At 42.6% G+C, this 24,977-nt stretch overlaps 1 protein-coding gene across 1 annotated transcript; it reads right to left on the bottom strand.

Moving 5' to 3' along the window:
* Positions 1-809: 809 nt before the first annotated feature.
* Positions 810-23,944, bottom strand: cog6 (component of oligomeric golgi complex 6). Its single transcript, XM_068714334.1, has 19 exons — positions 23,756-23,944; positions 23,288-23,431; positions 22,755-22,826; positions 22,613-22,671; positions 13,201-13,312; positions 12,682-12,764; positions 12,396-12,466; positions 11,393-11,486; positions 9,728-9,856; positions 8,525-8,616; positions 7,609-7,673; positions 7,392-7,483; positions 7,015-7,132; positions 6,005-6,136; positions 5,694-5,861; positions 4,996-5,103; positions 3,262-3,315; positions 3,019-3,098; positions 810-1,315 (listed from the first exon to the last, which is right to left on the bottom strand). Exons 1-19 carry the CDS (start codon positions 23,888-23,890, stop codon positions 1,168-1,170), a joined length of 1,956 nt encoding a protein of 651 aa, XP_068570435.1. The 5' UTR covers positions 23,891-23,944; the 3' UTR covers positions 810-1,167.
* Positions 23,945-24,977: the final 1,033 nt, after the last annotated feature.

Raw genomic sequence — 24,977 nt, 5'->3', positions numbered from 1 at the left:
ATGTGGGCTGAGTGGTGTCAGATTTTTCAATGATATGATATCACACGCCATCATGTTTACTTTCGAGGAAAAGGGCACACTATTGGGATCAACCGTCCTGAATGTGCATTTGGTTACTTTGCAGATAATATCGCAAATTGATCCATTTGGATTTTATAGATTTATATTTATGAAAGACGTAGATTGTCCTCGTGAAACTAAAGCCTTATTGAGTCTTTTGTTCATATCTTTATTTTAAAAGGAGCAATAGACAATGCTATATTACTTTATTCTGATCACTGCATTATATAGAGAAAACTTATACTAAAACATCACCTATATATCAAACTAGAAGGTAGAAGGTTGTCATATTGCAGTTTACATCCACGTCTGTCCTAAAATGTCACCACTTCATCATTTCATCCTATTACACATTAGTGTGAAATTGTCATAATTAGCAAATGAATTCTTGAGTTATGGCCCAAAACTGCTGTCGATAGCACAGAGGCATAATGTGCTAATGCTAATGCATTTTTTTTTTCCTCCATCTGAAACACCATAATGCGTTTTACATGGTCAAAGATTCATTTAAAGGTAGAATTTGTCTTGTTTATACATCTTACTCAGCATGGACATTTTTTTTTTTTTTTTTTTGAAAAGCCAAACGAGATGGTAAGACAGATTTTCCATTTCATCCCAACAACTCAAAACAGTTGAGATGAACATAAACACAACGTTGGCCCTGCAGCTTCTGAGGTTCCTCTTAACATAGCGGCAGAGTTTTTCCCTGACCACTCTTAAGTGTAGAAGAATAAGACGAGTCTCTTAAATGAAGTGTACCCTTTTGTTTTATATATTGTTCAACGTTTTCAATAAAAAAATACATTAATTTGTACAATTATGGACGTGGTAGAATAAAGTACATGGCGTGAAAACAGACAGAAAGACGGACACACATGTGCTTTACAGACAGAATAACAAGCCGACCATATATATAATGTTCTTTCTCTCTGAGGTCAGCGACCCACATCCCACAAAGAAGAACCCCACCTTAACGACTACTTTTTTATATTATTGTATATGTTATTATGCTGTACAAATTACACCGCTCTTTAAATAACCTTCACTGGGGCTCACCTCGTGCTTTTTGAGATCAACCAGGTTGGAAAAAAAAAAAAAAAGTGTCTCTCAGGACAGCAAGGTCTGAACCTGCTGAGGTGATCTGGGAAGCAGGTTCTCTGGGTCTTTGTAGCCGTTAGCTGGGCTGGTGAGCGCGGTGTGAACCTCCACATAGGCTCTGCACACCAGCTCTGTGGACTGACGGAAAATCTGCTCCCTGCAAACACAGATGAAAGCTCTTTACATGTTTCTACTCAGAAAAACAAAAGTACCAGCAGTGAGCGGGCCTTTTAAAGCCCAACATTGCAGGTCTAAATCAGACGCTGGAGGAGCTGAGTGAGTTAACTACAAGTAACCAAGTTTTCTCCTAATGACTTGTGTTTCTTATGTTCAGTGAGCATTGTGTGCCCCCGCTGAGTGAAAACAATAAGTGGCAGTATGTGGTGCACACTGCCATCTATGGATACATATCACCGCATAAATGCAGAAGCATCAGGTGTCAGCAACATATACCGATGCAGCAAAGAAAAGAGATCTTATTCCCTCTAATCATATTTGCTGTCGTATAATCTAAAAAAAAAAAAAAAGTACAGTTTCATCTTTCATTTCATGGATTTCTGGATCCATCTCTACAAATGTTTCAAATCAAATTCGGGTTATGTCATACAGATTTTTGTATTCTTTTAGTGCTGCAAAAAAAGTTCTTAAGCAACTTTTGCGTACGTCACTTGATGACATTTTATAGACCACATTATTAATCCATTAAAACAAGATAATAGTTACATTGCAGGGCTATTTTCTTTGTTGCTTACTTTAAGGCAACATGGATTTATAACTCACTTGGGGCATTTTTTTTTTTTTTTTTTTTTTTTATATCTAACTAGAAACAACATATCTTGTTCCGTTTCTTTTGATTTTGTTCATCATTTTAGTTCTAAAGTTTGATTTCCTTTCAAAATAATTCAACATATACCTTTTAGTGAAGGACATAATGGGACTACTTGCAATGGAGTACAAATGGAGGACGCGACAGGCGGACTGAAGAGCCCAGTGAGAGGACCCAAGGACACAGTGGGAGCGCCTCCGTTGTATCCAACTCAGGCTCTTGAGAACCATATTGTTTAATTGGCAAACAGAGGACACAGTGCATTTGGTATGGAGTAATGTTTCATATGCAGCACTATGGTTCTAATGCGAACTGTGAAACGATGTGAGTCTAAAAGTAAATTCCCATTATTTGTGAACTCCAGGAGCCTTTTCAGAGTGCTGGCGGGTGTTTTTGTGTGTTTAGGTGAGCAGAGAAGCAGACTTGAGAGATAGCGAGAGAGAAAGAGAGAGAGACAGAGAGAGAGAGAGAGAGAGAGAGAGAGAAAGACAAAGAGGAGGAACGATTTCAGGGAACGAGTGTGAGTGAGAAATGGACCAGAAGCTAATTAATGGCGTCCTGCCCATCAGTCCTCCCATGTCCATTAATAGAGAACATTAACCTGAGGTACAGAGTGCTCCTCAAGCCTGCTGCACTTCCCAGTAAACGTGACTCATAGAAAGAGCCCTCCAATGTAGCAGCTGGATTGAACTAAAAGCATATGAATTTCCTGATCAGTAAGACAAATACAGGCAGTCCTGCCGACCACTCTCTCAATGTTTTGGTGGCTTTAGCAATTTAGCATCCGAGCTTGCCATGCATTTATTTGAGTGTTTTGTTTGGAATGCAGTAATGATCGTATTACATCAGGGACACTAATGAATGTTGAACATTATTGCGCCGGCGCTCCTGCTGTATTTTTATCACTCTGAGAATGCTGTATACCTTGCTGAAACACCATGTTGTAAACATTTAACACGCCTCATTATTGCATTGTTTGCCGTTCTTCCCCCGGACAGAAAGAGCTATTGTCAACAACTGGGACAGGAACTCACTTGATGGCCGCACTGAGCAGGAAGTTGAGCTGTGGCATCACAAGAGTGTCAGGTGACGACAAGTACCGATCGAACTGGACCTGTTGTTTGTGGGACGAGTCAAAGAATTATGATTAGTAAGTTTATATTTATTGATTCCTGCAGAGAGATTAGCTTCATTAACACACACACACACACACACACACACACACACACACACACACACACACACACACACACACACACACACACACACAAACTCACCATCGCTGCTTTCACAGAGGAGCCGTCCAGGCTGGGGAGGAGCGACAGAGGACCCTGAGACAGAAAAGTCAACATCAGCTTGAAATCCAACTCGAGGTCACAGTGTTTGAACAGCAACAATGTTGAATCTCAATTCATTCACATTTGTCAAAAACTTTTCTTCCTTTCTCATTTGTCTACTACCCCTCAGGCAGCTACTAAAATGGATTATATGATGGCTGAGGGAATGATTTTAACTCCGACCACATGGGCGTATAATGAGGATCATCTCTTTTTCTTTGGTTTCAGAGAAAGTTTGTAAAAAAACACACATCATCATTGTGTCTTACCGCTTCCTACCTTTGATCCGTCTCATAATAAAATGTCACATTTATCTCAATGACTATAAATAGTGCATGAGCATCAGTTCAGGACACTTCCTTTGTCATGGTGGATTACTCTTTAAACGGCTGATTGGTTGGTTGATGTCATGGGTTGTTGTAACTAAATTATATGGGATTCAGACCATTCGTGTTGAAAAACTACAAAGAGAGTCAATTTAAGTAGGTAAGAGATTCATAATTTAGGTGATTTGATAAGTTCTGTTTATGTTTAGCCCTAATTAACAGTACAAAAGTTGTTTATCGGGAGAAAGAAAAATGTGTTTTTGAATATACTGAACTTGTACGCTGCAAATCTTGTTTTGTCAACGGAGAAAAGAAGATAAATATCCTCCCTTACTCTTGATCGCTAACGACATGACTGACTTTGTGTGAACACAACAGCTGGTACCTTTAAGGCAATTAGTTGACACCGATTATCCAGAATGGCAACATTAAGTCAAGCTTAAATGCCTTAATTGCCAACATTAAAAGCAGCAAATAGAAAGCAGTGCAAGGGTCGAAGCTAGAGAGCGCATAGAGGGATTTTATGAGGATATGGGCACATTAACAAGCCTGCAAAATCATCGGCTACCTACGAGCCATCGTTGTTTTCATCACGGTTGTCTCGTATGTGACTTGTTCATCTGATGTATCCCAGACAATAACAAGGAGAAAAATGTCAAGCAGATCTTAAAGGTAAACCTAAAAAGTCTAAAATAAACTTTGGGAATTCTTTTCAGTCGTTGCCATCTGGTATGCCGTCGAGTGTGGACAGCTACACTTAATCTTTTCAAACAGAGGACTATTTAAAGCAAACCCCGAGACAGGCCACCCGAGGAGAGAGGTGTAGTCTGCGAGAAGAATGACGGTTCTTGATTGAGCTTTGCGTTGAGCTGCAGCAGCAGGGTGTGGTGTGTCCTGACATGACCCAGGGTTTCAAGACTCGCATGCTAAACCACAACTATGGGTCTCGGTCAGCGCAGTGTGTTACAAAGAGGGAGGAACAATCCAGGGCATCGGCTCTCTCATTTGCACAGGACCGTTCTGGAGAAGCTGGTATATTTGTCATAGAACATAATGTGATCTGCCTCCCTCTCTCTCTCTCTCCTTTTTCTCATCTGAACATGTGATTGAAATGCTATTACGCCCTAATAAAGACATTGGTCATGTGGTAACCATAGCGATAGCTAGTGTAAAGCCAAAAGAGCTAGTGTAAACAATATTGTTAGGGCCTTTAAAATACAAAAAAAGGAGACCATTAGGGACTGTAAGAGGAAAGATGAGAGGGAGAAAAAAAACCACAGTTCTTCACAGCTCTATAACTTGATGAGTGAGTGCATGTGAATGTGCAGTGGAGTGCTCCATGCGAGACCTGCTCAGCGCTGTGCTGCTGGACACAGCTGTAGATGTAACTCAGCCCGGCTCGGGTCAGCACGAAGGACGCCTGCTCGTTGATCAGGGTGTCGAGGTGAGCCTCGATCTAGAAAACATGGGGGGGAGAGAGAGAGAGAGAGAGAGAGAGAGAGAGAGAGAGAGAGAGAGAGAGAGAGAGAGAGAGAGAGAGAGAGTAGTTTAACATCCGGTCCAAGCCCGCATTGTGGACCGATGGTACTTGTGGTTTGATAAGAGAACCACTGTGCTATTGATAATGAAACTTCCACAGGAGCTCTTGTGGTGCTCAATTACAAAAGACGTGCTAAAAATAGAGGCTAGATGGCGCGTTTGAGCATGAACAACAATGCATGACGCACACGCCTTTATTAGATAGCAAATTAAATCTTTTTAATAAAAGATTTGGGCTCTGTGGGTTTTATTGAAAGGAAGGAGAATCATTTACAACGGACAATGCCTCTACGCACGGACAATGCGAGGACTGTAAGGTGAGTGTCAGTGTTAGATGACATCAGTTTCAGTTGTCTTGTCTAACTAAGGTTTGGTCTGTCGTCATTAGTTGCATGCCCTTGACTAATTGTAATTAAATGTTAAATACCTACAACATGAATCAACTAATTTCATTGTCTGACTCACTATTAAGGTGTGCGTGTGTGTGTGTTTACTATTAGGACAGACCTGGAATTCGAGCATCTCAAGCCTCTTGTCAGTGAACTCAAAGAGAGCCAAGGTTGTCTTCATGACATACAGGGAGTTGACCATGTAGGTAGCCATGTCAGCAGTGCCGAGGTTACTGGCAGACACAGTACATAACTGCAGGAGGGGATCCAAGATGCAAGAGAGCACCTGGGAAAGATAAAGGAAGAAGAGATGAGTGGAATATCATTGGCGGGTGACCAAAAACAATTGAAAATTCAGAGCAATTGGTTCAATATGACTATGAAGGGGGAGACGTGTTTGACTTTTCTGCTGTTTGCATGCGAGTTCACCTGAGCAAAGTCAGCCTGACGGGCATCCAGAGGAACCACCGACGAGTCGTGGGAGGCCAGCACCTCCCTGAGGAGGGAGAGGGTCTGGGTGAGGGAGGCTGTGGGTCCCAGGTCTGCGGGTGGCAGCTCCACCTGCCCAGGCGGAGACGGGCGGAAGAAGACAGGATGTTAGACGATGGTGCAAAAGGGGCAAAAGTTATTCTTGCAGAGATTAGTTGGGCTGTAGCCTTCACCAAGACAAGCGGTCCTCGTAACATTATCAAGGCATTAAACTTCCCTAATGAGCAGCATGACAGACCGAGTATACGACTGCTTCCTGCTGCTACTCTGAGCCTCAGCTTGTTCACAGTCAGTAGAGCTTTTTTTTTTTTTCTTCTTCTTTTTTTTTTTTAATGAAGAGGGTTTTGATTTCATTGGCTGCTGGACACACAACACAGAACTGAGCCCGGCCACCGTTGTCCACCTAATAGAGCAAATTATGAGAAGGCTGTGTTCCTGGCATTAGCTGGAATTGACACCAAAACCCTGAGGACCTCCAATTTGATTAACACCGAGCTACAGGATAATTCTTGTAACTGCTATTGATCAGGACACAGCCAGCATGTTATGTGGAAGAGGTCCCGCCCGTGCCGAGGTATATTTGGACGGCAATTTAACTAAACCGTAACAAGTTTGGTGTTTTTTGGCAGCGTGCGCCATTTGGATGCGGTGGCCAGCAGGCTGAAGCTGTTTACAAGCACAAGTGCTTCAGAAATAGCCTTGTTGTCTTTGAGGGTTTCGACGCAGAGCTGAAATACACAATGAGTGTCCACAGGGATCACACTGAACTTCTGCACTGTCATTTAAGCGTTGTTAATGAAAGAACGAGGCGAAAAGCCTGTATTTTAAAAACGTCTTCTTCCTTTTCTTCTCAGGTGATGGCATCGATTACCTACCAGTCACTTTCTCACATCTGTACAAGAGATTCATTGTGGAGTATTCAAATATAAATCCTCATCCTCATACTGTACCTTGTCCATGAGTCTGCTTGCATGAAGGCTCAGGCTGTTGAAGAACATCTTTTTGCTGAGGATGTGCATTTCTTCAATAGTGATGAGCAAAGAGGCCACACTGGTCCCAATGATGGAACTGGACAAAGATCATTGATTATTTACATTATAAATAATATGCGTCTTTTGAAAACACAACACAAAATGCTCATTGGAGCTTGTCCAAGAGCCTAAAGTGGCATCTTCAAATTGCTTGTTTGTCCATCTGACTGCAAAACAAAACAGTTTTCAATTTACAATAAATCAAAAAAATGTATCAAAGTATGTTTTTTTATTTTGAATGACTTAAATTATTAACCGATTCTGACAACTGTTGCCCACCGAGTGAGTTAACATACCTGATGGTGTGGTGGTAGAACTTGAGCAGGTTGGACAGCTTGTACAACAGGACAGCGCCTGGCTCAGCCACAATGACCTGCTCTATCCGAACCTGAGGGACAAGATCCAAAACACGCCGAGTGAGGACGTGAGCAGAACGCGACAGAAAACAGCACGCATTCAACAGAGCTGCTCAGTGTTTCTTTGACAGCGCCTTAAACCTATTTGGTTGCTCACTTTCAGCGGCCTGCAGACTCCCTCAGTGATGTGTCCAACCACCTCCTGCATGTTCTCCTCCACATCTAATGAGAGAGGAAGACACACACACACACACACACACACACACACACACACACACACACACACACACAAGCAGTCAGGGTATCTGGGATTAAATACGTCAATTGTTTTGAAGGGACCATGAAAACAAGCACAGTATTAATGAATACAAACAGTTTAGGCAGGTGACAGCAATGGCAATATTTAAACTCAGTTTAAACTCAAGTCTTTATTTGTCATTTACGCAACATTTACTGTGGCGCAGTAGTTGCCGATGAAATAATTGTTCTCAGGTTCCCTCAAACAATACTACTACAAAACGTATAAAACATGTGCACAAGTTAAAATGTAGGAATAAAACATATGATAAAATAGAATTGAACATAAGAGATACGATAGAATACAGTAGACGTGTATAGATAGATGGCCTGGATGTAATAGCAGCAGCTCAGCACAACACAATGGACCAAAGGCAAACCCTGTTCTGGACTGATCTCCCTACTCAGCCGTGTTCATTCTTAACTGCTATGAGAACCGGAGAAGTTAAATGAGGGAACCAAGCGCAGGATTAGTCCAGCTGAACTACATGTACTGGAATTAGGTCTGTTCACACTCTCAAACTGTTGCCAACATCTCCAACCTTACAGAACGACTGGTTACACAAACTCTCTCCAATTAACAAGCTACTTGTGATTCTGTGTGCCATTGGTTTACACCAATTTAAAATGTGCTACAAAGTAAACATTTCCAATGAGGGCAAGATAAAAACTAAATGGGTAAAATAGCTGTAGTTGTGATGGCTTTTTCTTTGTAACTCAAGGTGTGAAATGAACTGCAGAATGTGTGAGTAGCACGCAGGAGGCAGTGTGCGTACCTTGCAGAGTGACTTGTTTCAGCAGAGCTTCCAGGTGCTCTTTCTCTGAGGCGGTGGCTTGGTGCAGCCAGGCCAGCATGTCCCCAACATACCTGAAAGAGCGACAAAACAGTCTGTATTAAACAATTAAACAAGATGTCACTGAGGGGCCAACCCGAGGGCTAAACACACCACGCCGAGCTACACTGAGGCATGGGTCACACACACACACACACACACACACACACACACACACACACACACACACACACACACACACACACACACACACACACACACACTCTGGTGTTACATAATGGTGGAAAACAGCGAGGTTAAACTTGAATTACTGTATGTAAGCCTCTGTGTGTGTGTGTGTGTGTGTGTGTGTGTGTGTGTGTGTGTGAGAGAGCGTGCAAGGACATAGGGAGGTGAGAAAGAACTTCATGTTCTCAGAACTGTTGATGCCTCGTATAAAGTGGAGGTGATTTTGTGCTCCACACATGCCTGGTATTCTGAGAAAATCTCCCATTTGGCTCCGGGGCACAGGAGGAAGAGGATGTTGTACGACAGGAAGCACAGACACACTCAGACACTGATGGAATAGACATTTAACATCTTCTTGAATTGGATTTTGGACCTGAAGAGCTTGGAACAAAATCTAATTCACAAACATTTGCAATCATAAAATAATCACACTGTGGGCTCTATATATATATATATATATATATATATATATATATATATATATATCTTAAATATATATTAAAGGGACAGCTGTGTTTTAAAGGAATAGTAGTATATTACTGTAATATATTTAGACAGATCCACTGATTCCATTTGAATGTGTCTGTATATAATTTAGTTTGAAGCGTTGCAGTTTATAATGTAAGCAAAATCCTAACAATTGCAAAACAGCCTGGCATTACAACGTGAATTTGACAAAAGATTTAAACTGTATTTGTATTCATCGGCTCTGGTTTTGGCCACATGTTGACTGGAAACAGATTGAAAGTTTGATATAATCAATCCTGAATAATTCAAATAAATTAGATTGCATCAGATTACATCTTTGGAGATGCGTTACTGTACCGTTCCTATTTTTAAGGGGAGAACTCATCGTTTGATCCAGAGACATGAGTGCCAATATTTACGTTTTCTATCACAACTAAAGCTTCCTCTGGATTTTCTGACAGTAATGAAAGTCAAAGTTCAGAGAAGTACCTCATGGGGTCGTGTGAATGCATCTCTATGGGCCGAGGAGTCCCTCCTAGCCCGCCGCGGGTGAGGGCGTCGATGAAGCCTCGTACCACCGCGCACCTGCGCGCAGTCCCAAACTCGTCCAGCGTGTACCTGGCACAAACAGACGAGAAAGAAGGCAACGTTCAGCCCCCGAGCCTCATGGGAAAAGACGGTGGCCGCAGTGTGTTTTCGTGCAGACTGTGTGGCGGAGGTCAGTCGCTGACATACATCAACAATGCAGGCAGCTTTTCCCAAAAGGAAATACTTTGGGGTTGTTTTGATGATTTGGTGGTGGCGGTCTCTGTGACAGACTAAACAGAAGATAGTGCTGAATTAAGATTCCGGGAACGCCGGTCTCCGCTCTCATAGCCTCAACATCCCCCATGGCCTTGAACACTTACTGGGCACTGAGACAGGTGCGCTTCAGAAGATGCAGACAGACAGAACGAGGGTTTGCCATTAAAACATATCGTGAGGTAACGTGTGAAAAAAACGTTCTTCTTTGTTGTTTTGTTCTTGGGACAAAATTTAAACTGAAAGTAAGCTTGAGGAAATCTGTGAGTCCTCTGCAGTTCTTTGTTCTGTCCTGTACTAGATGGTATATAACGGGATTTTTCGTTTTCTTCATTGTGCATTAGTGCTTGCTTTAAATGTGAGCAATGGGCATGAGTAATACTTCTCATATGTACTTCAGGCATTTCAAAGCACTTCAAGATTATGACCACCCATATGTATTATATGACTCTCAGAGTGACTAAACCCTTTTTATAAAATAGATAGATTGTAAAGTACGCTGTAAACACACAGCTGTGACCCAATAAGCCAATTAGTTACCTATTGTTTCAAAATCTCAGGTTTTGCCGTACTTTTACTGCAAGTAAGTGTGGATAAGTGGTTGAAGGAGATGGACGGGAATGAGGAGGAAGATGAAAAAAGAAAGGAGACAGAAATTACTGAGCGACAAATTGAAAAAACGGAAAAGTCAAGAAACGAGCGCGGCAAATGACAGTGAACCACAACTTCTCATTATTGCTTACGTTCATCCCCTAACCCACTAAAAACACTTGAATTGAAAGCGGACTTAAACGGGAATTCGTAACTAAACAGACGAGGTAAATCAAAAACGTAGCGGCTGTGAACAAAACTCTGTTCGTTTACCATAAAAAATGATCTCATACGATGTCTCAAATATATCTGGTAATGTATTTAACGTGATATAAATTTAGCACTGTGTTATTCAACTATGAGGATTGGATTCATTTATGCAAAATATACACTTGGAATTCGTACTCCTCATACAACATTTGTAAGAAAACTTCAGACAGTTTGTTACAATGCTGATGTTTGTATTGTGCGGTGTCTATAGCTATCTGGCAAAGATGTTAGAAACAGAAGTGGTTCCAGAACATTTTTAGGGCTCCAGCTACTATTAATTTGAATAAATGAATAACTTTCCCATTTTAAAACGCAGGTCGACTTCTACTAGCGGTTGAGGCTCTTAAGGTAAACACTGATTAGCATGGAGAGGAAGATGAATTAAGGAGCAGACCATGCAACATATTACGTGTGTGTGTGTGTGTGTGTGTGTGTGTGTGTGTGTGTGTGTGTGTGTGTGTGTGTGTGTGTGTGTGTGTGTGTGTCGGTTACTTGTAAAGGACAGGACGGTCCTGTAAGGCTTCCATGGCTTGAGTCAACACAGGGCAGATATCACAGGTCTCGTGGGTCAGTCCTCTGCATTCATCTATGTAGAGAGGAGGAGCATAGGACATAGGACGAGAAGGACATCTCTCAGAATAGGACAGCATCCTCCATCGAACTAAACAGCTGCAGTCTTTCTAGTAACTCTGCTTGCTCTGTCATGTTGCCTTCATTGCTGCTAAATGTTTTGGGCCATGGTAACCTTGTTGGTAAGAAGAAAATCAAAGCACTAAGAACATTTTTCAATCAGATTTTCCCCATGAGCTGGTACCAAGAAGTCAGTGCTTTTACTTATGCCTCAGACAATACAAACAAGGAACAGGCAGTTGCCAGACGGTGGAAAACATGCGTCAACACACTCCACACTAGTCGGACCTGGAAATAAAAGTAAACGCTCTATTCAAACAATGTGCAGTAATATTTTGTTGTCCCTCATAAATAACTGACACATGCATATAAAAAAAAAAAGAGACCCTTGACAAAATAAAACTTCCTTCTACTCCATGTGGAGAAATGATGAAAAAAAACAACAACTTACAGTCCTTTCATTTGACCATTACCAAACCTTCACATTTTTGGATTTAGGTCTAAAGCACAGCAGAATAAGCGCCTGTAGGGCAACTCATAATTTAGTTGATGCTCTATATTGGGTTCTGTGGCGTCTGTGATCTGAATGGTTTATTTCCACTTCAATTTCAATGACAAAACACATGGCTATGCTGAGGGAAATTTGGGTTTCTGGCATTCTTTTGGCAAAACTCAGTCAGGGGTTATGAGTCACATGAGTCCTCAAATGTGTCCTATGCACGCATTACTTGCACTTGAAAGAATTTTGAGTGCACAAACCACCAAAGAGTAGAAAGGAGAAAAAACTGACTTAAATCAGTGATGATGGTGGATCACAATGAAGGTACAATGAGAGTCACAGTGAGTCGGTGTGTACTGTACTCACTCTGAGCCCAGCGGTAGAGCTGCTCATATGAGGTCTCCTGTAACACGGCCATCTGCTCCATGATCTCCAACCTGGAGCAAGCACACAGACCAAGAGCACATATTACATACTCATAACCTGCTGCATAGTGTCAGATCACGGGCAGGGACATAAATACCAGACCAGAATGTTATTTTTGTTCCCCAGGCATCTGTTCCACCAATCAGGTCGGAAATGAATTCAACAACTAGAATAGAATCACTGTAAAATAAAAAGAAATTCCATTCTGGAGTGACGTGCACTTTACCCCGCAGTTTGCTGGTTGGTTCGCAGGAGGATTTTCACATCCTCGTGGATGTGCTTCACTCGGCTCAGAGCTTTGAAGAAATCCTGGGAAATGGAACGACACGTGAATATTTTAGGAGCAATATGGGTCGCAAAAAAAAAAAGAAGAAGAAAAAAAATACAGCTTTGGTAAAGAAAAAGAAATTGTGGTGTGACCGCATTGTAACTGATCATCAAAAGGTTTTTAGATTAAAAAAAATTGTATATAGTATGAAGTGATGGTAGGAAAAAGGTAAAAAAAATAAAAACAAAACTCAAATAACAAAATGAATAGTTTATAACAATGGGATGTCTCATCAGAACTTATTAGATATTGTGGCGACATGTTGGCAAAGAGAGAAGTCCAAACACTAGAGGACAGGAATAATGGAAGAGGAAAGGCACACTAATCTGTACCCGACACGGCATCCATCCTCTGGGTGCAGATGGGAGGATTCTCTACGTGACTTCATTAAGTAGTCTACAGTATAATAGAGGTTACCTCAGTGATGGGTGCATCGCGAGCCCCTCGCAGCGTGGCCATCTCCTCATTAGACAGCTGGAACTTTGCGAGGAAGGCCTGAGCAACCTGAGCTCTCAACTCCAGCCGGTGACTGAGGGGGGGGGGGGGGGGGAGATAAAAGTTGTAATTTCCTTCACTTGCCATTGTTGCGCTCTAATATCCGTTTATGAAGAAATTATTCTCTCCTCATGGTGTTTTGTCATTTAGTTTCTGCTTATTTCAGTCTTTTCTAGTCATCACAACTTGTTTTGTCTGTCTTCAAGGTCCAGGAGGATTTTTTTTTTTTTTCTCACAAAAGTGTTCATTCCTTCCATCACAGAGTTTTATCACCTGGTGTTTTCTTACTGTGAAAAACCTGTCAGTGGAGGAAAACTGGAACAAAGTTGTAAAAAAAAAAAAAAAAAAAAGAATTAAAAAAAAATGCATGTTGTCAACAAGCTGTAATGTTTGGCGCTCTCCAGCAGATGGCAGTCATACTCCTCACACACACACCTCTGTTCATAGTGGGCTCAGAGTTAGACAACAGGAACAGGGTGGGACACACACACCTACACACACCTACACACACCTACACACACCTACACACACCTACACACACACTAAAGATATCATGTGCACAGAATAAATAACAGAGGAAGACAAGACACACAATAAGAATACAGAGCCAGATACCGGCCAGGTTTTTCTGTCACCATCAATAACAGCAGAGCGATCGCTATCCGTGTCACTAGAAGTGTCTCTGCACAATAGTATCCATGGCAACGGCCCCAGTCAAACAGGGAACTCTTGTCACGGGACAGCAAGACAACAGGGAGCGCTCCCTCTGTCCCCGCGTCTCCACCCAAACCACCTCGGCTACATTCTCTCCTCCCGTCTGGGGAAAAAACAAGGCCGGATCGGTAAATCAGCAGGTTGAAGAAGCCCAACATTATCTGACCATTGTCTCTCACACGCAGCCATTACCAGCGCTCAGCCAGCTGAAAGTAACGGGTTGTAAATCTGCGAGGGGGTTCTATGATTTAGTATTTCGGTGTACAGCCTCACACGCAGGACCTCGAGGCATCTTTGCCCTTTATGTGTTCCGCGGGTTGAGATTTGAGAAAGACGACAGCTTGGCTGTCCCAAGCACACACACAGGAGTGTCATGCTTTAAAAAAAAAAAAAGGAACTCGTTACAGCAACCTGGCTGCACACTTTCACTTTGAGACTTTCAAAAGCAATATTTTAACCTGTCACAAATATTTAGGATTACAGTGAATTATTTAGGTGACAGAAGACAGAAGTTATATTATTCATAAAAATCTGTCACTGCCCGACCCTGCATGCGTGACAAAAAGGACTGAATGGATTAAGAGAAAACACACCATGCGACGGAGAGATAAGTTAAAACAAGAGGCACTTCATCCACCTGATATACCATTACAATTATAGTGATATCTCTTTTTTTTTCTTTCTGATAACAAGCTATGCTAATGAGGTTATTAATTAAACTAAGTGAAGCATACATTAGGGGAACCATTTCCATGCGAACATGCTTGTCTTAATTCAACACATGAGCAACATTAACATGAAATATGTAAAGTCTTGTACAGAGAGAAGCGACTGTCGCCTCAAGAAAGGAGATTTTATCACTAACATGCAAATGTGAGCAGCGAGCTTTCTATCTGTTTCTGAGGAGAAACTGTGGAGCAAACAGGGAACTTCTATCATTAAAGCTTGTCGAGTTCTTATCTTCACAAGATCGAGAGGAAAAGACAGAAATGCACACGAGAAAGAAAAAAAAACGTCAGACGCACCGGTTTTATGGGACATAAAATTAATTGGCCATCCGATCCTAATAGGCATCAACTAAAGCTTCCCAGGCCTCATCTGATTGGTCACATTTAACACGCCATAGCTTGGACTTTCATTCATGAAGCAGTTATGCCACAGACTGCATTCCTGCCAACGGTCGGTGCCTTTAAACCGGGTTGTGTTCACGGTGTTTATGAGGGGAGTAGATTTGAGTGACTCACTGATGTCGTATTCATGACTTTATAAGATTTAGCGGTAGCTAACTTTGTAATATCCTTCGTCAAATAAGGCTTAATTGACACTGAAATGCAGAAAACACAAAATGATTTACAATTTCTGACTTTTTTAAAAAAAATGTTATTGTCAGTCACCTGTGTTCTCAGGGTTAAGCCACTTGACCGGCAATTATATCATTTACTCAGCCGCCCTCGAGAGTTTCACTTTCAGGCAGCCATTGTTCCCAATCACTTATTCATAAAGGCTTCTGTCTACGGACGTGTCCAACTTCATAGACATGGGAGCGCCAGCGGGAAAAAAAAAAAAAAAACTGTGCAACGGATTCACCTCCAGAAACTCGTGTTCAGCCAAAAGTGACAGACCTGTTCCACCAGGACGTAAATCACAACAAAGACACACAGGCTGCACACGGCGAGGAGGAGGAGAGGGGGATTGTGGGAGCTGGAGCAGAGCAGAGCGAGGGAACGGCGGGCTCGTTCTCTACGGCGCTGTCAGGACGCGACACGTTCTTCTCCCGACTGCAATTATCGAATACCAGAGAGAGGAAACAATACTTGAGTGAATCTGCAAAGTCACACTGCACTGGCAAGTATATGCGGACACTCTGGGCTGGTGGTTCACAGACAGAACTCAAATAAACTCAACATGTACGCTTTTCTTGCAGAATATGTGAAAAGTGGAACTAGATGGTTACATAATGTTACGTGATGGAATGAAACACAGTTACAGTGTTTGTCTCTTTGTTTGTGTGTGATTTTTGTCCGTCCAAGCAGAGATATCGTTGAAGCAGTCTAACGTCTGATGAACAGCTTCGTCAAACTGTTTAATAACCTGGCAGAGCTGAGCTGATGGTGCAGCACCAACGTTTATGAAACACGAGAGCTTGATCGGTGAATAACATTTAACTGAACGTATTTCATTTTATTTTAATTGTTTCATTGAAAAATGTGATTTCTATGTAAAGATTTACAGGACTTTTTTTTTTTTTTCTTCTCATTTCTGACTGATAATCCATACGGAATGAACGATGCGGGGATTGAGTGTTCTCTGTGTAACAAGCGAACGTCCCACCCTCTCATAAATTGTAAAACCATGTGGGTCGATTGTCCATTAAAATCTATTAGGGGCCATTTTAAAAGGCCTGCGTGGAAATTTTGGCATTCACAACGCCGTTAGTTAGCCACGCTCCGATGATCACAGTCACATCAGACAACACAAAAGGCACACTCACACAGCCGCGCGCTCATTAACAGCCAGCTGGGCCTTAATAAGGCTGGAGCGTCCCTTTACACAGGTCGTCATTTACACTTTGATGTCCCTGATTGTTCTCTGGAGGGTTTCAGACCTCTTGATGACCTAAGCAGACATCATACTGACAACATTTGCTTTATTTTTTATTTATTTTTTTTGGGAAATTTGTCTCACTAACACACAGGGCTCCATGTCTAACGATGCATCATAGGCTGTAGGAATTACTGTGGTAAATGCAGGTAAATCTTAGTTGTGGTTATTAAATAAAACTACTTTAGGCCTTCTGCGGCTACCTGTGCAGTTCAGTGATAGCTGGAGAACTAAAGCAACAGCTCCGGCTGCTCCTGAGGTCACGCAACATCCGTCGGTGAGACGCCTCGACTTGTTCAGCAGATGACATGTCGCGCTAACGCAAAGATCACACGGCGCGGGACAGCTGGCTCGCGTTACACGTTTCATTATGGAACAACACAAACACCTATCGAGTGATCTCGCTGACAGCGTCTGTGAACGGGGCCGGACCGAAACAAAAGAGCAGACAGACACGGGGTCGTCGGGCCCAACCTCTCCCACCTTTGCTTCTGCACACTGTGACACCGTTTCATTAAAAGCTGACAAATGACACAGTGCCACTGCATGGCAGATAAGATAGCAAACAGGTCGGGACGAGCCTGCTCTGCCAGGTAAATACACGTCAGGCAGTGCTGCCCTATAAGCCCAAAAATATGAGATACTGCTGATAATGTAGCGCTGCTGTAATAACAGTCAACAGGAGCAAACCTAACTTGGGACTGCAGAGGATTGTGTGACCGAGTGGTGCGGTGCAGAGGGCTGACTGAAGGAGGACAGCTTGACTGCACGCTTCCCCTGGCAGCTCTTCTGAGACAAAAAAAAAATCGCTAAAGACAAGGTCGAAGCCCCGCATGCAGACAGCAGCCCGTCTGGCTGAGGGGTCATTGCAGCTCCGCGAATGAAAATGTCACGCGGACAAACAGCAGGTCCCAATGGGACCTGCTGTGCAAAGACGGGGCACTCAAGACGGGCGGCCGTGTGAAACCTCTGACCAACTGCCTTCATAAAAACAAACAAAAAAAGACCCCCTTTACAAAACGATACCACTTGTATTATCTCACTGCCTGCACGTGTTCTTTCACTGCCGTCAGATTCAGAGCCCACCCCTTTCCTGCGTCACCTGTCCGTCAAGGAGGTCCTGGAGCTGTGCCAGCGGAGCGTGGACTTTCGCCAGAAATCTACATCGTCTTTGCCCGCCTCCATGTCGGCTCACAAGGTCACTGAGCACCGAGGTCACAGTCGCCACGAAATGCTAATGAATCCAACCCCAGCCGTCAGCTAGGAGCGGCCAGGAGCGGGTGTCTTCTTTTCACAGTCCCGTCGAACACTCTGCAGCACAAATTCGTAGATTAAAGCTGGAATGTGGAACTTTTGTCAACCCCCCCCAAAAGAGTCATCAATATTCCAAGAGTAACAGCTGGGCGAGTATCCAAGATGCACTGTCTGACTCCACTCATGACTCCGTGTCATGCAGAGCTTTATATAATGGATCTGCATATCTGATGGCTCTCAATATGTGTTGTCAGCAAATCTGGAGGGGGGGGGGGGGGGGGGGGGTCATTTTTATTCTACTTATCGACACCTTCATCTGTCAGCTTCTAGTAAAAGAAAATATCTTTAAAAACACAAATATATAGCTTCCAGTGGCGGACCTGGGCCTTCAGTGCTGTCCTACTACAGTTGAATTACCTCCCAATACCCTCATTATGACGCCACAGCTACGGGTTTTTATTCGTTTCGCGTAAAAGCCGCATATTCACATAACACTGCAACATTTGGCAAGTGAAATAAAATGCTACATGAAGCTCAACACCTACAAAACACAAACTGCAGAGTGCAGATGCATGAAACCGTGCACGACGGGACGCTGCGTCATTAACGGACAATGCATAGAGTCAAAATCAATGTAATTAACACAGTGACAAGAACAAACTCATAAGAACCAGTCACATATATTTACTGTATTTTGCCGGTCTAAGGCGGCCGGTTCACAGCCGTGCCGGGATCGGCCGTATTTCGCCACGGAATATAAGGTTCAATCAAAAAGACATTTCTTTCTACAAGTCTACAACACACAACAGTCTTTTTAAAGACTCCAGTCTACAACAGACAGTGGCATGGATATTCGGAAAAATGTTAAACGCAGAATCACTGTCTGCAACACTAAAGACGCCAGCAGTCTAAAACAGACAGCAGAGCCTACAACAGACCAGCAGTCTACAACAGACACCAAAGTCGTCTCCTCACCACTACAGTCTGCCACACACAGCGCCGTGGACAGAAGAAACGACCAGAGAAACAGGGCTGGCCGGCCAGGACCTCCTCCAAAAGTGAATCCTCTGGAAGCGGCTCTCACTCTTGCTAACGACGAGATCGACCGTCTGAAAAAGCAGCTAAGAGACCCGGAGGCATTCAAGAAGAAGTCTGAGATGATGGAGTTTCTGTAGCAGGGTGCACGATGGTGAGGTAAAAACAAGCCGTCTGCAGAGGAGTCTAGAGGTCGCTGATGAGCGAATAAAGAAACTGAAAGGACTTCAGGGGACAGAGATCAACGAGTACAACAGGATGGTTGCACAATATGAGGAAAAAACCACCAACTCCTTGATCTCAGCGAGAAGAACGAGAGTCTCTCACAGAAGCTTGAAGAGTCTCAAAACCTGCTCGTCACCAAAGAAGCTGACCTCGTCCAGAACGATGAGGCCTGGAAGGAAGTCCACGACACTGTGGTGGAAAAGAACAACCAAGTCCTGGACCTGAGAGACCAGATCTGGGAATCCAAAATAACCGATTTACAATCAGACAAAGGTCTGGACGATCTATTGAACAAGGAGGTGGCTGAGACCGAACTGTTGGCAGAGACCCAACAGAGCCAGGACACAATCATCGAACAGTTGAAAGAGGAGAACATCTGTCCGACAGTAGAGAAGAAGAGGAGAGGATTCTTCTTCAAAAGCATGGACAAACAGACTGACGGAAGGAAAATGCAGAAGGACATGAAGAAGAAAGCCAAGGAGGACAAAGCTGAGCTGAAGAAGAATGACAAGGAGGACAAAGCTGAGATGAAGAATAAAGACAAGGAGGACAAAGCTGAGATGAAAAAGAAAGACAAAGAGGAGAAGAAGGAGACGAGGTTCTTCAGCTGGATGCATACGAAGAAGACGTGAGACGGCGACAGAAAGGTGGACGGGGCTGGAAATCAGTAGCAACATCTTCCTCCCCCCTTCACCGCTCCACCCTCCCTCCTCCATCTCCCCTTCCTTCAGCCACCCTCGGTCACAGCTCTGCCCCTTCTCTCCTGTCACTCTATCTCTCACTCACCTAATCAGCCACAACCCAGACTCTACCCTACATGCGGGCAGAGTCCAAGAAACTGGGCCAAAGATTTATCGGGCCTTTCAAGATCGAGGGAGGTCCTGTCTACACGATTCATCGCCTGCTTCGCTCCCGCCGCTGAGGGCGAGGTCTTCAGTACCTGGTCGACTGGGAAGGATACGGTCCGGAGGAGAGGCAACGGGTTCCGGCTCGTAACATCTGCGACCCCCGACTCATCGACAGCACCCGGACCAGCCTTCCAGGACTAAGACGCCGGCCGGGAACACCCAGCAGGCTCCCTGTTGGGACAATGAGGGTCTTTCCCCCGGTTCCGAGGAACCCTACCTTCAGACCCCCTCCACCCACCCAGCTGTGATTCCGACTCTGCGGCCTCGGAGGAGTTCTAATCAACAAAATCAAATAAAAAATCAAATCAATGTTTCTAGCTCTCTAATTAAATATATATCGTATTAATACAGTTGTATGACATGATGGTGACTATAAAGAAGAAGTTCTGGAATCTGTTTAAGTTTATTTTAACAAAATTGAAGCTGATCAATAAAATGATCAAAGTTACGTCATAAAATAAGTTCCAAATGGTATTCGAGTTTAAAAACAAAGATATTATTCTACAGTAAAAACATGTGACCTTCATCAGTGACGGGTTTATGGATATTTTTAATATTAGCATTATTTACCGGTATTATAATTGAATTAACAGAGAGTTGTAAACTACTTCAACATGTTTTCTTTGTGAATCACTGGTTCATGTGTTGAATACATGAAGCTGGACAGAATCTACGCATCGACACTTTGAAGATGCAAAGTGTCTCTGAATAACTGCAGGTAGTCGCTGATCATAGTACTAGTATCAATACTAGTACTATCAATACTCTTATTGGTTCTCTCTGATTATTTTGTGAGAAAAAAAAAAAGATAATTAATTTAAAAAAAGAATCAACACTGATTTATTATTCATATGTTAACAAATAGTGTTAAACAGCAACAGCAGAAATGTTTCAATAACTCACGATAGCTTCAACATAACGTCTAACACTAACTTATAACAACACAGCTGCTCCCCTTATTAATAACTATGTATGAAACAAATCAATATACACTGACAGACTTATTAGTTGTTACCTGAATCCCTTTGACTCTAGTGTTGAGAAGCGGTGCAGTCTTTAACAGTGAACGGCTCTATGACACTCGTTCCCCCTCTACAAACACAGGATCACTCTGACGGGCTGCTCTCCGGTCGTAATCGTCCGGCTTCCGTGAGATAAGGGAGGAACACAACGTAAACAAGAACTACTTTGATGTGCATCTCAAAGCCAAACATCACAGGGCCGTACGAATAAAACAAATGAAGTTGCGTTAATGATGATTGCTGCCCTCATTATGCAAATACACAACAGCGGGAGAAATATTCATCAAACTCATAAATCATTCATCCCTCCTCATCAGAAATAAAGATGTGCTCCTCCTGCCCCGCTCCACATCTCTCCAACGTCTGACACTATAAAAGGAGCTGCGTTTCACAGACTGGAAATCCACTCTTCAACTTATTAGCGTTGGCAGGTCAAATCTATATTTGTGCAAATATTCAAATGATCCACAAGTAATTCTTAATTTAATTGCTTGGCTCTAGCTAAATGGAAAAATACCCTTGGGTCAACAAACTCTTGGAAAACAAGGAGGCGTTAGCACATCGAGCGAGGTCCCACTTTCCAAACAACACGTGTGCGATGAAAGCGTATCAGTCGCAAAGTAGACCGCGTTGTTCCCGCAGTGTGGTTTGATTGAAGTGCTGTTTGTCTTGCCTGAATAGAAAAGAGGTGATTTCTCTGCAACAGACATGAGACTACAGAGAGAGTGAACTGATACGAGTTTAGCTCTGGCGAGATGAAGATGCCTATCGGCGACGAAAATGACTTGTGGCTTCAGAACAGATAAGGGGAGAATGGCAGTATGGGGTTTCTTTGAAATTTCTGAAGATATTTTAGAATAAAGTTGCCACCTTATCTCTCTTATCCCTCGCTGATATTCTGAAATGCTAGTTTAAAAGTTCACAGGCGGCCATCTCGTCATTTTGGTGATTTTGCTACAGTCAGACAGACAACTTGTGCTTGCAATGATAAAATAAAATTGCGTCTCTTGATTAATTCCCATATCAACACTTGTTAGAGAACAAGGATGAGTATCAAAGCTCGATCATTGTAATCCTTTTTATTATGGCAGCCCTACAATAAACAGAACCTTACATTAAAAGGTTCAGTTTTAGGAATGCTCACTAAACTCTACAGATTAACTTGGGACTGTACATTGCTTAAGTGTTGTGCATTAGACGGCAATACAATGCAATCCAAGAGTACCAAACTACTCCCACAAAGGTTACAGTAGAGCTGAATGAACTACTGGTGTATCTCCTGCAGCCACAACAGGCAAAAGTAAATATGTAACCCAATAACTAAGATATATGTATTTCAGAGATTTCTATGAAGATTCTCAGTCAGCCAGACAAAAAAAAATCAAAAGGTAAATGGATTTTCTGTTTTCTCTTTGTCTATCTTAGTTCAAGTATACATGTATATGTCAAGTTACAAGGTTAACTCTGGTCAGACACAGACAGACAGACACAGACACACACACACACACACACACACACACACACACACACACACACACACACACACACAATGTTTGCCTCTTTCACTTCACTCACTTTTCTCCCTGCAGCTTGTTGGTTTTCACTATCAGGTCTTGAGTTTGCTCCTTCGCCGCCTGTTGAAGAAAAGTTAATGAATCTGCTTAGCTTTAGTGAGTCATTATCTGAACAGGAGAAGGTTTCAAAAGACATATCGTACCTTTAACCTGTTGGTCATTTCTTCAGAACACGTGCTCATGGCCTGAACATCCTCGTGAACACTTTCAAGCGCCTTTGGGAAAACATGAAGTCACAGTTACAAAAGAACTGAGGCCGATTCACACAGGCAAATTTAAACACTAACTGTTCAAATAAATGTAGAGAAGCCTGCTCCAATCTCAGGTTTTCAGATTCCCCACCACAGTCTGTGGTCCTGGTGAGAGTAGCTGCTCATAAATTATCAAAAAAAACGTCTCCTTGAACTTAAAACTCTATATCACTCCCTGAACTTTAAAATGCACTTTCTAAAGTTTCTAAAGTGGATCTGGTTCTATTAATGTGAAAACGAAACACCATTGTTAGCTTGTGCTGTCTTATAACATATAGTTATTATATTAGAGATGAACCCACGTAGCAGCCTCTCCATGTGAATATGTGTCAACCCATCAAATGTAATAATCACCGCACAGGTACTTTGCCTGGTTAAATTGGGTTAGACTTGAGTGCTGTTTAATGGTAAATAAACTGTATCACCTCTTTTACGTCCTTAAATATCCGTGCAAAGTCCTCGTTGATCGACAGGCTTCGTCTCTCTATGTCACCGCGAAGATTTCTCCTGGTGCGCAAACTGTTGTCGGCGAAGAACACAGAGAGCGCCTTCAGAGCCTCCAGCATCTCCTGAAAGCACAGAAAGGACATTGTGATGTCAGTCAGCTGTTTGTGACGGGGGTACAAACCAGGTTTAAAAACTAGAGTCCTCACTGAAAGACTGCAGCAACACGCTAACGTTAACTGTTAAATGAATGGCGTTTTTTTGGGACGTTGTTACTGTGGTTAACCACAGTCAGTCAGGAATAATATAGTTCCCTCCCAACAGTCATCCCTGGGTGGGTGACAACGTCCCCCAAGAGCAGCATTGTGTCCAGTTATGACGCGACTATCTTGCAGGTTTAGCTAATGATAGCTAGCTATCTAGCAGGAAGCTAACCTCTTCCATCTTACCTTGTCATTGTCGAGCCTCGTCTCCAGTATTTTGTTGAGCTTCCTTGACAGCGGGTTATTGGGCTGAGAAGGCGCATTTGGGTTCTGTAACGCAGTGGAGCTATCAGTTGCAATTTCTAGTTTATTATCAGCCATCGTACACGAACACCTCCACGTCAACTTTCGGGAAGATGTTTTGGTCCGTCTGAAATTAACGTCCGGTCGGCGTGTACGTTCATGGAGGACAACGATACAACGTTCCGCTACGCAGTTAATTATTTTTGATGAAATACTTTACAGTTTTTTTAAAGGGAAAAGGCCACTGGACTGATGAGAATAATAACGGTGATGACATCATACAAATATAACTCTCAACTTTAGGCTTCCTCGCTTCTTGAAGAAGCTGTGTTAATATATTATTCCAAGTACTGAATAAAAACGTTGATGCCGTGTAACAACATATTTAAAGTCATTCTTTACAAGGATTGAGTGAGAGGCTCGTTTAATCGGTGTACTGGGTCGATATCTGAGTCGGATTAACTTTTAAAAGATAAGAGAGACGAGACCACAATTAAAAGAGATCCGCGATTTAAAGCATGTTCAGGAGATGCTGCGTTCAAGTACATTTAGAAATATTCCCCTTTTTTGAATCCTCCTTTGGTTGTGTAGAATGAAGATAACGGGGATAGTGGGATGACCTTGCGGTTAGTGAGGTGATGTTCCATCTACACAGGCCTGGGCTTGGTAACCTGTAGGCTAAAGTATGTGACTATCAGTGACTACACAGATTTCTCTGCTATTTTTGAACTGTAACACACTGATTATAAACAGCTGATACATTTTTTTTATTCTCTTGCCTCAACATGGTGTCAAGCAAATTAATACGTTTACTTCAGTATTGTTTAGTTATGGTTTTCAACTACTCAATCCTTTTCAGGTCAATTTGGTATTCTATAAGATCTATAATTACATTCTGTCCACAGACATCAGAGATACATTTTGCTTTTTTTGGTGCCCTTTCAAGACAACATTGCTCCTGTAAATTAATCTCCAGAGACACTAATAGTGTGTCTAAGTTATTAATAAGTAGTGTATCCTAGGCTAATAAACCTATACTTGTCTGCACAGGACATATCACAGTATCCTACACTCTATAAATCAGGCTTTGTAGACGAAAGTCTTCATCAATCACCTAAAGTCTTCCAAAAATATTCCTTTGGTTGTATTTATTGATCTACAAAAC

Source organism: Cebidichthys violaceus, unplaced genomic scaffold (assembly GCF_023349555.1).
Source record: "Cebidichthys violaceus isolate CVI_PGR_0920_01 unplaced genomic scaffold, fCebVio1.0.p SCAF_1, whole genome shotgun sequence".
Lineage (NCBI taxonomy): Eukaryota > Metazoa > Chordata > Actinopteri > Perciformes > Stichaeidae > Cebidichthys > Cebidichthys violaceus.
This window is presented reverse-complemented; position numbering and strand designations above follow the sequence as displayed.